We start from the raw sequence: 16,471 nt of genomic DNA, 5'->3' as shown, positions 1-16,471 counted from the left end.
TCCTTCATAACGTCTTGTGGCACTGAATTTGTTTTAAACCTGACACCTGACTATTTCATGAGGTGTCCCCTAGTTCTTGTATTATGAAGCATAGTAAATAATGGTTCCCTACTCACTTTCTCTAGTTATTCAGCACTTAATCCAAATCCCTAAATAGCTCCTAAACTTTGCAGCCCAGTAATATTAAAATCAGAAACCTCCCCTCTCTTGAAACTTCTCTCTCAAAAAAATCTACGGATAACTGACATTTTAAGTCTCTTGAACATGTTTGTTGGAATGATTTTTGTGCAATATTTAGAAACCCTTCTGATTAGAAGCTCGCCGTTCCTGTCACATGCCTTAAAGTTATACAAGTTATCCTTTGGCAAAAAAATATTTGAGGCATTAAATTATTTGGCATTTGACTTTGAAATAGCTGATTGCTACCATGCAGAATAAAACAGGAAACAAATCTTAGCTTTCACTGCTTGTGAATTTGTTATGTTTATTTCCCCCCCAAAAAAACATTTCATGCATTAACTTTTGGTTCAGAAAACTATTTTTGCTCACTCCCCCACCCCATCTGACAGTTCCCCCCCCCAAAAAAAATTAAAATGAGAAATGAGATTATCAAGGGTACAGGAGTTAGCTAAAGAAAAATAATCCTACAAAGCTAATTAATAAAAAGAGTTTTTAAATTATGGCTCCTATAATTAGCTACGAAGTTGAAAAAGTTGGCAAATATATTTAATACTTTTTAGTTCACATCTGTTAAACAAGACAAAGTTGGCTCAGGTCTCCGGTCTGGGTGTTCTCTAAATAGGTTTCTGGGAAAACAGTGAAGTGTATCTAATCTACCACAATTTAGGTTTACAATGGGGCTAGACATAGAGGGACAGAAAGCTAACACTTCATCATTTATAACTGGGCCATATAAATATAAAACATTGATACAAACTGATTCTTTGTACAGAAAATATCATCTTGCAAGGCACTAGAGTGGTGGGTTGTTGGGTGGTGCTGTGACTTAAATGGATATTTTTCAAGCTTGTTTTGAGTGATGCTATCAGAAATGAAAACATTCGCTGCTGTTGAATAACATCCCAGAGTTGTCCCATCTCTATGGTCAGTGAGTGACTCTTCCCATTCCAATGCTGCCTGAAAGAATCCCCATCAATGGTGCTTATTACTTCAGTCTTCCTGGATGGTTAGTGGTTTTCCTTGGCTGTCATGTGTTACCTGGTCATTCTAGTCTCATCTGAATGGTTTTTGTTTTGGTTAGGTCATGACAGAATCACCATAGTGCACAGATCTTGTGCGAGTTGGATTCTTCTCTCTGGCTGCTTCCTGTGTCCCTATGCCAACAACCCGAGCCGGGTCACTTTGGCTGATAGGAATGAGTGGATAATGAAGACAATGGTCTTGGGGCAGGAGTGAAGGTCCAGTTGCTGCAATAAATGGGATATTTGCAAATGGTGAGTGCTTTGCTCAGAGCATTCAGCCTTTGCTCTGTTAAAATCAATGGGAAGGAGGACATGAATGATCAGGAAAGTTAAGTTGGTGGTTTAACAGCCCAGAAAAGGGCATTCTGCTTTAGAGCCTCACAGGCTGCTTTCCTCTCATGGACACTGCCCTGAAGAGATCCAGGAGCCCCTCTCCAGGGATTCTGAACAGAGCAACTAATACCTCCTCCCTAGGAGATGGGAAACTGCTGCCTTCCTTCATGGTGCAGGTGTGGGTAAATGTAGGCTATAGGTCTCTAGTAAAGAAAAACTGACAGCCCAATGTGATCTCACCTCACTGTAACATGCCCACAGCAATGCTCCAGCACATGGACTTCTCTTTTGTACTCTCCCTCTGGAAGCAGTTCCGGGAAATGAAGTCATCTCCCTGTGCCTGAGCCCAGCCAGCACAACTGCTCTCCCTCCTCACACTGCACCTGTGCCCTGATGGGGCACTGCTGCTTTGAATGCAGTGAGCCTGGTTTACTTGTACATCAGCAGGATTGTTAGCCATAAACATCTTGCACTGTCCATTGCCCAGTTAGTGCCTGGCTTCCTACAAAGGACCCTGTGGCATGGCAGCTACCCTCCTTCCCCATGACCCCTTGCCACTGGACATGCACTCTGTCAACTCCTGCTGCCTGGCCCTCCCTCTTCCTCTCTGAGACTCCAGAGGGAGCACACAAACAGCAACAGCAATACAGAAGCTAGAAGCAAAGCCAACGCACAATCTCTCCCTCTGAGGCGCCAAAGTCCAGGTAGAGCATCTTGGTTCCATCGTCTGAGGACATCTGCAGCTTCTCAAATGGCTGCTGCAGCAGGATGGTCTTGCTGAGGCCAGGCTCCATTGTGAAAATCGTGAAGCCCTTGTCTATGTGGATGGACAAGGTGCAGTCCCGCCCATTCCATGTACAGGCTGAAAGAGAAGTGAATCACCCAGGGTCAAGGCTCTAGCATGTCCTGGAATCTCCCCTGCCTCCACCATCCCTCTTGGCTGCAAGGCCTGTAGCAGTTCATAGTTACAGAGCACCTGGGGGTTGTCCAGGACTGGGGCAGAGTCTCATTCAGCATACAGTAAATTGTGATGGTAAGGTGAGATTGGGCCCTGCAGGGCTCAGGGGAACACTGCCACTGATGCACTTTGTCCTGAACCAAAGCCCGAAATCAGAGCTTTAAAGGAAAACTGCTTACTGTATTGCACCAAGACTGGAGTTAAACTTTTGGCCCCAATCTTCAGCTGGCAAAGAGTGGCATAAAGCCCCTGATCCTAGGGGAGCTGCCTGGATTTACCTGAGCTTTGGATTTTGCCTATCCTGGTTTTAAAGCAACAACTACATCAGCCATGGGGGTCAGAACTAAGTTTGAAATGGGCCCCACCCTGAGCTTCCTCCCTGGGCTCTCTCCAGCAGGCAGCTTGTCAAGCTGTTTTGTTCCAGTCTGTTTGGGGGTAAGTTTGATACTCGGCCCCTCCTTCCCCCAGTAAATCCCAGCTGAGCTGGATTCATGCCTGGACAGCTTCTCCCTATGTTGGATTCTCTCAGAGGCTTGGAGACCAGGATGATTTCCAGTAGCATGGGGCACTGTCTGTTCACTTCTGGTTAAATGCTGGCTAGGCTGGAGTAGATAACAAACTGCCCTGCTGGTCACCACTGATGGCCAGGTGGCAAAAGGTCCTTACTGCACATTGCTCAGTTCCTTACCTGCAGGAAGCAGTTCTTTGCCACCCTGGAGCTTAACAGTTTCACCCTGCAGCCCAATGCCCAGAGCCCCAAATTACACTGTAGACCAGCAGAGTATTACTCCTGCATCCCTCACACTAGATGCCCCACTGCCCTGCTGCCTGTTACCCTTTGTCTATCCCAGTGCCCCAAGCCCGTTGGCTTCTCACTGCCACTGTTCCTGATTGCTGGCATTCTGAGGGGACCCCCATGGCAAAATCCCTAACTCACTTTACACATGTGCCCCTGACCTTCCACCTGAGTCCAAGCTGCTTGCCTGCAGGAGCAGAGAGATGGGGAGCTGAGAACCCAGGGGACTCATTCATAACACAGTGAGACTGGGACAGCATGACCTTTGTGGTATTTGACTTCTCCAAAATCTCTGCAGACCTGTCTCTGCCGCCCTCCCTCAGCTTGACTGTCTCACAAGCTCCCCAGAACCTCCTCACTTCCTGACCTGTTGAGACTTCCTGAATGAACTCAGCCGCGCTGTGACAGCCGTCCACCAGGATTCGTGTCCATATTGCCAGGTCGCGGTGTGTCTCCACGCTGAACAAGTGGGTCTCCACCCCCTTCTTGGTTCCAGTCCGCAAGACAAATGAGAGCTCTGAGTCATAGAGGAGGGAGCTCTTGGATGGGCCAGAGTGCACAAGCCTGTGTGAGGAGTGGAGAAGGGCCCTAATAGTATGTGACTCACTCTGCACATAACCCCTCCCTAAAGTCACTGACTCCACTTCCAGGAGTGCAATGGGGAGAGCTCAGTATGCACTGGAGGAAGAACGGCCTGGTTTTTGGCAATCCCCAAGACTCAGGTTATCTGGGTTCAGTTCCCTGTTCTACCTCTGTCTTCCTGGGCAAGTCACTAGGCCTTGTGGGCCTCCATTTAGCATGTAGCAGTAGGGAAAGCTGCCATGACCTCCCTCCCAGGAAGCCATTCAGGTCAATGGGTTAGTAGTGGGAAGGTTCTCCAGGGCATATGGCAGACGGAAGTGGTCTGTAAGGCACCCATTACGCTGCTTATTTCCTTTCTGCACTTCATGCTCTGAGGGGGGAGGTGACTTGACCAAGTCAGGAGGTCTGTGGCAGAATGAGGAATGGAACCAGTTCTCCTGGCACCCAAGTTAGCAGGCTGGCCCCAAGTCAGCCACTGCACAATGTTCATGCTGCCCCCCAGTGGAGAGAGGGGCATCCAACTAGAACACAGTTTTCACTGAGGTTTTGAATTAATAATGACAACAGTTGAAATGTGATTAAGTTTTTAAAAAGCAGAAGGCCACAATCCCCTAAGTAGGGCAACTCTGCCAGCCATTTTTATCCTGCAGTGACAAAAAAATTGATTTATAAATATACAGCAATGCTATGCTCTGGGGAAAGAAATCTACATTTCACAGTGTCCATCCATACTGTTGGTTCCTTGCAAGCAGCTTGAAACCCAGCACTGTAAATCCATGTGAGCAAGGAACTACCAGCAGACAATGCCTGCGCAGTAGGGCTGTGCAAAACAGGCCCTACTCGATTCGGATTCAGCCCAAGTCAAGGGCAGTGATTCGATCTATTGATTCAGATCACTGTCCCCGATTTGATTCGGTCGATTCTGAATCTGAAGATTCGATGCTGATTCGGTGAATCAGAGATTCGGACACAGGCACAGCTTTAAAAGTTTTTTTCTACATACCTTGAGGTAGCAGCGTAGCTCATAATTGCTGCGGTGCTGGGGCAGATGGTGCATCCCACAGCAGCGCGTAGGGCTCTCCAATACTTCTGGTCCACTTTTGGATCTGCCGAGGAGCGCACTGGGGAGCCCCCGGTTCTTCTGTGGGACGCTGCATCTGTCCCGGCACCACAGTGTTCAGAGCCTCTGCTACCTGGAGGTACATAGAAAAAACATTTAAAGGTGTATCTACGTCCGAATCGCCGAATCTGTCCGAATTGATTCAGATAAATTAAAGCGTCCTCTGATTCAATTCATATTCAGAGATTCGTCCACTGAATCAGGCCAAATCTCCGCCGAATCAAATCAGGGACCAGAACTTTGCACAGCACTACTGCACAAGTGTGTGACTTCCTTTTCTACCCTCCTCTAGTTCTATTCATTTGCAAATTGTTCCTGCAATACAAGAAATTCACCAGCAGATGCCGCTATACCACCAGGCATGTATCATACTCCATACACTCTGCTTGTACAGGCCTGTCTACTGGATCTTGTTAACAGGATGAATCCTTGTCCCTGACTACATGTGCCTCTGTCCCACATAGAAATATACAAAGAATGTGAAACTGAACCTCCAGCAAACTTTATATCCAAGCAGTGACCCTGACACATAGCTTGGGCCCTGCGTTTTGAGTCCATAATGCACTACTTCCCTCACAGTGCTTTTCCTTTGAGAACCTTAAATACATGAACTTTCAGATCCACTTTCCCCCCAACCCAAAACATCATTATGTAGGAATATCTAATCAAGAAACAGAGACCTGCATCTGACTATGTTATCACAGAGCCCCCACAAAGGAGAGGAAGGATCATAGCAAAAACTATTCTGAGCATTTTGGGTGGAACCCTCCACCCCTTGGACTGGACAGGCTGTGACACTTGCTCAATCCATTTTCCATTGCAGGAGGAGAGCCAACATTAGCAACATGGCTATATTAACATAGGTGTGGACTCGGTTGTATGTGGTTGCTTGCGGCACCCAGGTTGTTAGTGTCTGATTTTACTGAGTGCTGCAGCAGTTTATTCTAGAGACACTATTACTTTTACATTGGAAAGCTCCCCTTGTCTTACAAGCCTGTACATGTGTTGCCAGTATTTTCAGGCCCTGGCCACCAGAGGGCAATTTAGTCTTGGAAATATGGGATAAATGACCAGAGTTTGTTTAATCTTTTCATTTACATTAAACCTTAAATTCAAATTAAATTTTAATTCTTCTCTTAATTTCATTTCTGTTTCTCTATGAAAGAAACTACTGACTGAGTGCATGAGGGGAGAGGGCATCTCAGAGCACTGTGCTGCTTCCAAGGGTAATGGGGAAGCCAAGTTTACTGCTTGATGAATAGAAGCTACCTGCTAATCCAGATACTCTGCAGAATCGTGGTCCTAGCTATGGGTTAGATGAAAGACACCATGAAAGACACATTTAGGGGAAGGTCTGCCTGAGGAATCATAATGAGGCTGGTTACCACAAGGTAGTTAGCAATCACCAGCTGTAACAGAGCCCCACACTCCAAAATGACCCAAAGCTGGCTTATGTTTCCACATCTCATGCATCCCAGGTCTCTGCTTGACCCTGCTTTGCTATCTGAGCCTTACTGGGATCTGAAACCTGGTTCAAGATTTTAGGGTGGTAAACCCTGTGGCCTGCAGCTTATGGCACAACTCAGGCAAATTCAAGGTTTAACTCTCTCCCCTGAGGTTCACTGGCTTGAGCACCCTGTGGCCAGGCCCTCTGAAAATGCTTAGGCACCCCCCAGGCACACTTGTTCTTCTCTCAGTAGAACAGCTGATACTTCCACAGGGTTGGAATAGCATCCAAGCTCATAGCCCCTAATCCTGGGTGCTACAGAGCCACATTCCTTGCTGAACTGGCTTTGGCAACATCAAAACTACAATTAACCTCTTCTCTGCAGCCAGACCTATCAAGAATATGTAGCAAAACATACCCAGTAATGTGGCAGGACAGGGGCAGGAGCAAAGGCAAGGGCTATGGTGGGAACCAATAGCCATAGCACATGTTGTCCTGGCACACACAGCTGGGCCAAGGATAGGTGGCTCCCTGCACCTGTAGCATCAGAGCAGGCTCACATACCTGGTGGCTATGAGAGGGTAGTTGTGCATTGGCTTGTTCAGGGTGTCCCTGTGTTGTGGGAGGCTGCAGTAAAACAGAAGGTCCTTCTCTGTGAGGATGGCAAGAATGTTCTTTGTCCCACTGCTGGGGAGCTAGAAAACAAAAGGTAGGCGGAAAATGGAAGGGCAGAACCAAGGTGTCCTGGGAAGAAGCTCCTGTCTAGAGGCACGTAACAGGAAATGACATATACATGGCAGTGGGAAGCCCACCAATGTGTGTGATGAGCAGGGCTGCAGTGGGAACTGGAGAAAGGGAGGGAAGGAGCCCAGTGTCAGGGAGTGTGGGGGGTGCAGCTAAGGTGGAAATGCTGTTTCCTGTGACAACACCCAGGAGCTCTCCCCCCCTGCCCCTGGCCAGACAGAGTTAAGAAAGGGCCATGCAATGTATTCAGTGAACTGGGCCCCTCTACAAGGCAGGGATAACCCACAGAAATATCCCTCTGCATCAGAGCACTGAGGTTTCCACTCTGATCTCCACCCCAGCTGCACCCCAGCACACCACAAACCGTGGAGCCCAATTGGCCATACTAATGTATGTGCACAACTGATCCACCTCATTTGCCAACTGCAGTGAAGCCACCTAGCATTCAGTCAGTGGCATTCAGTTGCCATGAAAAACTGGGATACTACAGACCCTAGAGACCTCAGTTTGGATGGGTATGATCCCACCAGGATGAGTCACACACTGCTTGGGTGCCCAGGGCTGGAATAGAAGAGGCTGTTGGTTGGGATTGGGGTACATCAGTGGTGCTGTGAAGGGGCCCAGGACAAATATTGCAGGGGCTGTAGGTCAGGACTGAGGTGCACTAGCAGAGCGCTGGGTATTGTGGGAGGCACAGAAGATGTTAGTGACAAGGGCTGGGCTACCTGCCAGAGCTGTGTAGGAAGACCTGAGCTACCTCCTCTTCTATGCATCACAATTTCCCCCCGCAACCCAGGAATGTCCAAACCCAGCATATGGTGGGGGCACCTGCTCAGTAAGCCAGCCAACATGCTTGATCTCTTTACTTCCAGCAACCCCAGCCCCTGCCAGCAGGGCTCGCAGCTCCTCTTTGACTCTGGGCAGCAAGGTGTTAGCGCTGGTCTGAATAGCGTTGAACCAGGACTGGGCATTCACTTCGTCCTTAGCTCTCAGGAAGAGGGGAATACGTCCATCTGCCGAGCAGACTTCCAAGTACCTGCAAAGAAGCAGCACGCAACAGAGTGGGCTGGTGGCCAGGCTCCACTCAGCAGAACTGTGGGGCTGGGAAGTGGGAGGCAAGTACATGGGCTGTAATCAATACTGCAAACCCCTCCCACTGACACCACTCCCCTCTCCAGCTCTGCTGACAAGTTTCCCTTTGGAAGCCCCATCACTGCTGGTTCAGGGCACCCTCCAATTTTCTCCATAGATTAGTGGCTGGTAGATGCATGCTCTGAGATCTTCTTCTCACACAGGCATAATTTGGAACATTCTCTTGGCCCAGAGCCCATCACAGTCAGCAGAAGTTGGTGTAGCAGGCCTCACAGATTCTAATAGGACCCAAAGCAAGACAGGGCACCTAGAGGTGGTCTCTTAGCATGTGCTATACTTGGTCCTGAGGCCTCCTGTGGTGTTTCTCCTGCCGGGGACTCAGAAATGTGTTGCAAGAGAGAAGGTCTCCATTTTGCATTAGTCATTCTTGTTATGACAGTCAGAGGGGCCAAAGCAGCACAGGACCTGGAGCACAGGGTGACCCTGGCCAGGGCTAAGTGAAAAAGGGGAACTGGGAGTGTAAAGCTCAGAGGAGAAACCATAACACTGCTCAAACCCTTAGGAAACAGGGTCAGAGCAGAGCTCAGATCATCTGTCCACCAAGTCTAATACTTCACTTCCATCAAGTACCTGCAGGTGGTATTTCAGAACCTTCCAACTCACAAACGGTGGGCTAGTAGAGGGAGAGCTTCCATCCTCACTCGTTTTCATTGTTCCTAAAACATGAGGTTGGCTTAACTCAGCTTATGAAGAGTCAAAAACTTGTCCAACCACCTCCTACCTGGCAACACTTAACTGCCAGCAGCAGCAAATTTGGTGACCTTCAGAGTTATCACCTGCGTGAGGACAAGCTGTAATTAGATGCCACCCCTTCCATTGGGCCTTGACTTCCTGACCATCAGTTTTATCTCACTTATCCTTGTCTTCAGACTGCCTGAAGACAGACCCAGGTAACAGAGCCATGCGGAGATCATAACAAGGCAAGTTGTTCATGTGCTCCCTGACCCAAAACCTTTTCTTCTGCTTTTTCCCCTTCTCATTTGCCTGATCTTCTAGACTTGCAGTAAGGCTATAAACTGAACTCTCCACCAAGCTCTCAAAAAAGGATTCTGCCAAAAAGTGGAGAAATTGACCAGGCAATGTCACCAGCTGGCCTTTGTATTGCAGGGAGAAATGCTGCCTTACTTGCCCTCATCTGGACAGATAGGCATTTCACTGGAAACCCCCATGAACTGTTCATATCATCTTCTGCACAGACTGGTGACTTGTGTCTTAATGTTAAGCTGAAGTGAGGGAACTTCACAATGGAGCATGAGTTTGCACTCAAGACACAAACATACAAACTGCAGGGCAGTTGCCTGTTTCTAGTATTTCTTCCTGCCTTCCATCTTCACCACCAGGTGGCAACAATGTCTGTGGATGTTTGTGCTCTCCCTCTCTCACACAGAGCACAGAATGCAACTACCAGACATAGACTGTTAAACACAGCTAGAAATTACCTCAAATTGGGGCAGATTCTATTTCACCTACTAGGAGCATAAGTAGATTTAGACATCTAAGTGAGATTCAACTCCATCCTGCTTGCACCCCTGAAGACTATTAATGCAAAAGCTGGGTGGGTGTTTCTCACTGTTTTTCTGAGACTTAATTTTGAGGGTAAGATGGTAAGTTACAAAAGTGGATTCACTAATAGATTTTTCAGGATTTGAACAGGGTGGAACAGAATCACACTTAGGTACCCGAGTCCACTAAGATGCCCAGTAGATGAGGAAGAAAATCTAACCCTATATTCCCATTCAGAATGAATCTGACTGTCAGTAATAAAATACACAGAAATGGCAAGAAAATGTAGAAGAACTTATTTCCCCTGCTTTCAGCTAGGTGTGATTTGTAAGGTCATGTTATCAGGGCATAACTGATGACTGCCATGTACACAAAACAATGTTTATGAATCCCTAAAGTGCCAAGGGTTTTGGTCCAAACAACAATTCTTCTGCATAGTCCCAATGGAAGGCACACTATTTGCTGTGTGTTGTTTTCTCATTTAAAAAGTTTTGTTACTCCAATCAAAGAGGGAAAATGGCATCAGCTGACTCCTGTGACCAGTCCCAATGCATGCATATCAGATAACAAGCACTGGAAGGACATACTTCACAGACATGTTGCTGTCTGACAGATTCTATGCAGACCACTTAGCAAACAGTAGAGGAATACAATTTGGTCTAATTTGATTAACATTTTTGTCAAAAAAGGGCAAAACCATTCTGATATTTTTTCCCAAGATTTTATTTTTGGCCAACTATAGTAAATCTTTGTGATAATGAACACATCCCCCCAAAATCAAGACAAGCTCAAAATGCAGCCAAATTTCCTCATTTGTAGAAAATAGTCCTAACGAGCAGCTTGGTCTCCCCTTCTTTCTTCATGTGGTCTGATTCCCAATAAAAAAATCACTGGGAACTGAAAGCCAAGAGTGCCCAAGTGCATACATTGTCACTAAAACCTAAGAATTCAACAATTTAGAAGCTGGGGCTGATGGGAGTGCTATGAAAGGCTTGGAGGAAGCTTCACTATTTATTTTTTCTTTTCCTTGGTAGCCAAGTTTTCTAGCCCCAAGCACATACAGTAATGTGATTCCAGTGGAGATCCCATTTAAATGTCATTTCCTCTGATGTATATCTGTTTGCCTTGTTTGCTAATACATATAATTCTCTTTGACTGTAAAGATGCCCCCTGTTAAAGTATATGCTTCGAGGCACATTACCCAGGAGAACCTATACATAAAGGCATAGTTAGAAGAGTAACAAGGGATGGGTGAGCAGGGCCCCAGACTTAGAGGGGACACCAGAATGGTGGCCGCTCTGAGGAGTCTGTGCCATGGCAACAGCAGTCATAGCAGCCAAGAGGCAGGGACCCCATAATGCTGCTGCAGAAGCAGCAATAACAGCAAGGCATGCAGGCTGCACTGCAGCAGCTGGAGACTTTGAGTCCTTGGGGCAGGTAAGGCTCCTCCCCCCCTACCCCCTTCCCAGAACTCTGCAACCTGTTCTGTGCTCAGCACACCCTCCCTTCTGGTACTTGGTGGTGATGGCAGGGATTTGCCCAGGGTGAAAACCTTGCTGGTTCCACCTTTGGACGCAGCTATTCAAATCCCATTAGCTGGACAGACAAGAAAGCATGTGACAGGCAGACCCTGGAGTGCCACACACACAGGTCTCTTTCCTGGACAAGCCCAGGAAGTGACACACTCAAATGCAATCCCATGGAGCTGGAGGCTTGAGCCCGATTTCCCTCCCATTGGTTTTACACCAACCTATAACCATTGCCTTTCCTGGCTAGCTTTATAATTGCTCATAAAGAGCATTTGCATGACCCCAGTATTGATTCAAGATTGTGGCATACAGGATTCAATGGGCCTTTTGCATGTGCAGCCTGAACTCACTGGGCTCACTCGCCTGTACAATGCTGTCAGCAAAGCTGCTGAACTTTTTCACTAACATGGGGAGGGACGTGGTGTGATCCGGTCCCCCATCCCCCCTCCTGTCTCCTCACCACTCTGGAGAGATACTGACCAAGGGCCAGGACTGCTTAGTCATCCTCAGACCAGCATGACTCTCTGCCTGGGACAGGTAATGGCAGGGTTTACAGGTTGGAGCTGGGAATCTGAGCAAGAATCCCCTCCTGGATGCCTCCCTAAACATGATTGCCCTAGGACCAGGTTACCTGTGCTCTGGGTCGTTGGGGAGACATTTCCTTGACACATAGCACATTTTTAAGGGGATGTTCTTCCCTTCCTTGAGGTCTCGCAAGGACAGGATGGGGGAGGCTTGCTTCTGAAGGGAGGCAGCTGGCAAGGGGTCCCAGCTGACTGTTGCCCCAGAGGAGGAGTTCTTGAAGTACGGTGAGATCTCCCTCATGTATTTCACTGGAACAGAGACACATGGACACAGTTACAGGCCAGTCACCATTCAGAGCAGGTCCACACTAAAAGTGTTCAACCACCACAGCTTCCAGGGATTCACCCTGCTCACAGCCACAGGGCAGCTATGGTTTTGTATGTGTGTGTTGAACAGAACTAAGCATGTTGCATGGATGATGCTAGCTTTACAAGGAAACTCATGGAGTAACAGGGAAATACTGGAATGTACGCTGCGACCAGGCCACTTGGGGGCTGTCTATGCTGTCTCCCTGGTGTTTCCAAGGAGCATCTCTTTCTCAGGCACTCCTATCCACCCACTCCCACTCACATAGGTTGGAGACAGAGCAGGTAAGAAGTGGAAAACCCCCAAAGTGGCTGCCCTGCCTCAGTCAAAATTGGCACATGCAAGTATGCATGAGTAGGCATAGTATATTCAAGAGTGATACTACCCAGGAGTACTGGGCACACCCTATAAACAGACCCTGAGTAACCCTGGGGCTCTGCATGATGAAGCCTGCTGGCCCCATAGGCTGCTCCCAACAACAGGGGCCATGGGCAATTCAGGCTCCTTGACAAATCCTTCCTTACTCTGCACACCTCCAAGCCTGGTCCCAGAACCTGCCTTTTCTCCAATGCCTGTCCTGGATCTTACCTCAGCCTTGTCCCCCTCTTTTCTATTTCTGCCTGACTGCCTCCAATTCCTTAAATTCCTAAGCTCCTGGTCTCTGGCACCATCATGACAATTTCTGGATCTCAGACCCTGGCTTGGTTCCTGCCTGGTCCCTGCCTTCAACATTCTGATTCCTGACCACTGGCTCACTCCTGACTCTGACTCTACCCACCGTACCAGACTGCCCATAGTTTGACCTTAACATCTTCAGCTTCTTAGTTGGCCTTGGGCATTTACCTGCTATTGGAATCTTCCCTGGGTTTGGGTCCACTGTCACCCATTGACAAATGCACTTGGTAAAGACAGACATTTACCGTTGCTACACTCACTTGCTGATGCCCTGGTTCCATTCATCAGTCAGAATTTCAAGCACAAGGCACCCAGAGTTGGAGTCAGGTTTCTAGCAGGCTCAGCTCCCACACAAGTAAGTGGTCAAATTTTTTAAAGAGTTTGGTACATTGAGTGCAGCACGTTTGTGAAAAACTGGTTCCACTCAGGGCAAAAATGTAAGCATCTACTTTATTTTTTTCTATAACCAACTAGAAGACAAGAGGCAAGACAACCAACACAACAAAACAGATCTCCAGAAAACAAATTCTGTGGTGTAACCTATAGAACCACCCTTTTTCTCTTTCTGAACACTAATCCAGGATGAGTGACACAAGTTCATGGTCTTGAGCATGCCTATAGTGGTCTAAACAATGTTTCAAGTCTCAGGTGATCACAGCTTTTAATGTGCCATATCATTCTAGTGAATTTCTTACTCTTCTGTCCCCACTGCAAATGCAATGTGATTTTAGCAGCTGGATTCTCATAAAGAGCTAGAGCAGGGGTAGGCAAAATACGGCCTGTGGGCTGCGTATGGCCTGCCAGGCCATTCTATGTGGCCCATGGGGCCCCTAAAAAATTTAGAAAATTAATATTTATCTGCCCCTGGCTCATATCAAAGATGACAGGGGGCAGGGGCAGTAGGACCCAAGGGAAACCCTGGCAGGCTCCTGCAACAGCAGATCCTGCCCAGCCCCCCCTGCGCGAAGCCCCTGCCTAACAGGGGCTTCCAGCCTGGGACTGTGGGGCTGTTTGTGCGCCAGCATGGGAAATTCAGGAGAGAAGGGGGCGGGGCAGGCAGGGAAGGACCCTCAGGGCCCGGCCGGTTCCTGCTGAGCCCCACAGTCTGGCCGTGCAGCCGGGAACCAGCGGGTGGGTGGGAAAGTGGTGGTGGGGGCAGGGGGAAGTGGAAGCAAGCAGTGTGTGGGAGCACGGGGTCTGTGCCAGTGTCCCAGGGCCCCGAGCAGGGCGGTAGGAGCATGGGGCTCGGGCTGGCAGGGGTCTGTGGAGCCGGGCTGGGCTGCACCAGCAGGGAGAGGAGGGAGCTGTCCCAGCTCCATAGAGCCCCTCCAGCCGGGAACCTGCGCTCCTGCTGCCCTATTCTGGGCCTCGCCAGTGCTGGCCCCAGGACACCGGTGTGGGCCTCGCACTTCTGTCCGACTGCCACTGGCTCTCACGTGCCTGCTCACTCCCAGTGACCTGCCCCAGCCCCTCGGTACAGGTGGGGAGCAGTGCACAGCCCCAACCCTGTGCTCGCCCGTGGGGAACGAGTGGTGCTGAGTGCGAAGAAAAAGTGCACCTCCTCTGTGGCCGGTGCTTCCTGCTTGCAGCCACTCGCAGCCTGTGCAGGGCTCTCCTGCCTTTCTGCCACATCACCGCCACCCCACAGGGCAGCGGTGGCAACAGAGAGCAAGCACTGGCAGCCTCATGTGCCCTTGGAGCAGCTGCAGCATGGGGCGCCAGCCATGGGGAGGGGGGCCCGCTTTTCCCCTATGTTGAGCATCAGCTCATAACCCAACACCGCTGCTAGCCTGGGTCCTGTGCCAGTTCTGGGGTCACCCGTCTGGGCTGAGATGTGGCAGCAGCAGCTTGGCAGAAGCTTCTGCTCAGCGTGGAGAAAAGCGGCCCCTGCTGCTCAGTGCTGCTGGGCAGTGTTTGCCTTGGCCACCTGCCCAGAGCCTGCACTGCACTAGGCTGTATTGTGGCTACTTCACTACCGCATCTCTACTGACCAGTGGCTGCTCCACACAGCCACTGCTGCCATGCTGGGCAGCAATGAGGCAGCGGTGAAACAGCCACACCACAGCCTAGTGTGGTGCAGGCAGCGCTGAGCAGCAGCTTCTGGGGAACAAGCTGGTGCTCAGCGTGGGGGGAAAAGTGCCCCCCGCCCCCTGTGGCCAGCGCCCTGTGCTACAGCTGCTCCGAGCCCGTGCAGGGCTACCTGTGCCTGCTCTCCGGTGCCACCTCTGCCCTGCAGGGTGGCGGTGACATGGTGGAGAGGCAGGACAGCCCTGCGCAGGCTGCAAGCAGCTGGAGCAAGCAGCACTGGCCCCGGGGGGGGGGGGGGGGGGTGCTTTTCCCCCACGCTGAGCACCAGCTTGTTCATCGCAGGTGAGCATGGGGTTGGGGCTGCACACTGCTCCCCATCTGTACTGCAGGGCTGGGGAAGGGGCAGTGGGAAGGAGTGGGAGCATGGGAGCCAGCAGCAGCCGGGCAGGAGCACAGGGCTTGCACTGGTGTCCCAGGGCCAGCAGGGCCCAGAGCAGGGCAGCAGGAGCCCGGGGTCCCAGCCAGCAGGGGGTCTATGGAGCCAGGCCAGCTCCCCCCTCTCCCTGCTGGTGCAGCCCAGCCCGGCTCCACAGACCCCTGCCAGCCCACGCCCCAAGCTCCTACTGCCCCACTCTGGGCCTCACCGGCGCTGGCCCTGGGACATAGGTGCAGGCCCACACTCCTGCTCTCTTACATTCCCCCCCTGCTGCTTTCCCCACTTTCCTGCCCACCCACTGCACCACATGGCTCCCATACCCACATCCATAGCCACACACACATCCCCACAAACCCCCATATGCAATCACTTCTGCATATACACCACAAATGCCCACAAATCAGGACAAAAATATATTTTTTAATTAAATTAAAATATATTATTATGGATATTTGATTTTTAGTATATTTTTTTCCCCCCTAAGATGGCAAACCCTCTTCCCCAAAGGTGTACTTCCAGGGGCAAGGGGAGGGACTTCCAGTGGCAAAGGTCAGAGGTTAGGCGGCAAGACTTCTGGTCCCAAGATGGCAACCAGGGGGCAGGGCACCCATCAAGGGGTGGGGCTACCCATGCAGCCCTCAACAGCTCGCCAAAACTTGGTAAGCGGCCCTTCAGCCAAACTAATTGCTCACCCCTGAGCCAGAGTTTCATATTAGGGTCTCTTAAATCAGCTGCAGTGATTTTAGTGCCTGGCTCCTGTGGACTAGCATCGTTTGAAAGCAGTGCAAGCTGCTGCGAGACAGGGCACATAAAATCTGATCAGAACTCAAAGGCAATCAGAATGCTGTGACTGGTAGAGCCCCATTTCCTACCAGTTACAAGCACTACAGAGGAATGGTGGATGCTTCTGGGAAGCTGAGAATCAGATATATCTAGCCCTGATGCTTGGCAAGATACTGAACCTAAAGACAATTGCTTGTCTTAGCAGTGCTTTCTTGACACCAGTCCATGAGGAATGTAAGCAACACCAGAGCCTGAAGCAGTGTCATTCTTAATCCCTCCAAGGGTATAAATT

General features: G+C 49.8%; 1 protein-coding gene across 2 annotated transcripts in view; it reads right to left on the bottom strand.

Annotated features, from left to right (window-relative positions):
- Nucleotides 1-708: 708 nt before the first annotated feature.
- Nucleotides 709-16,471, bottom strand: part of SNTA1 (syntrophin alpha 1) — a 100,373-nt gene continuing 84,610 nt past the window's right edge. For both annotated transcript variants that reach the window (XM_019482334.2, XM_006277256.4), the window contains 6 exons: nucleotides 11,998-12,199; nucleotides 8,011-8,218; nucleotides 7,003-7,133; nucleotides 3,657-3,853; nucleotides 2,210-2,397; nucleotides 709-1,427 (listed from right to left, as the gene is read on the bottom strand). In XM_019482334.2, the coding sequence (XP_019337879.1) occupies nucleotides 1,335-1,427; nucleotides 2,210-2,397; nucleotides 3,657-3,853; nucleotides 7,003-7,133; nucleotides 8,011-8,218; nucleotides 11,998-12,199 (1,019 nt within the window). In that variant the 3' untranslated portion in view covers nucleotides 709-1,334. The remainder of the gene's footprint in view (nucleotides 1,428-2,209; nucleotides 2,398-3,656; nucleotides 3,854-7,002; nucleotides 7,134-8,010; nucleotides 8,219-11,997; nucleotides 12,200-16,471) is intronic.

The sequence above is a fragment of the Alligator mississippiensis genome, chromosome 9 (genome assembly GCF_030867095.1).
Source record: "Alligator mississippiensis isolate rAllMis1 chromosome 9, rAllMis1, whole genome shotgun sequence".
Lineage (NCBI taxonomy): Eukaryota > Metazoa > Chordata > Crocodylia > Alligatoridae > Alligator > Alligator mississippiensis.
The sequence above is the reverse complement of the archived record's forward strand: the minus strand, read 5'-3'. Positions and strand labels throughout refer to the sequence as shown.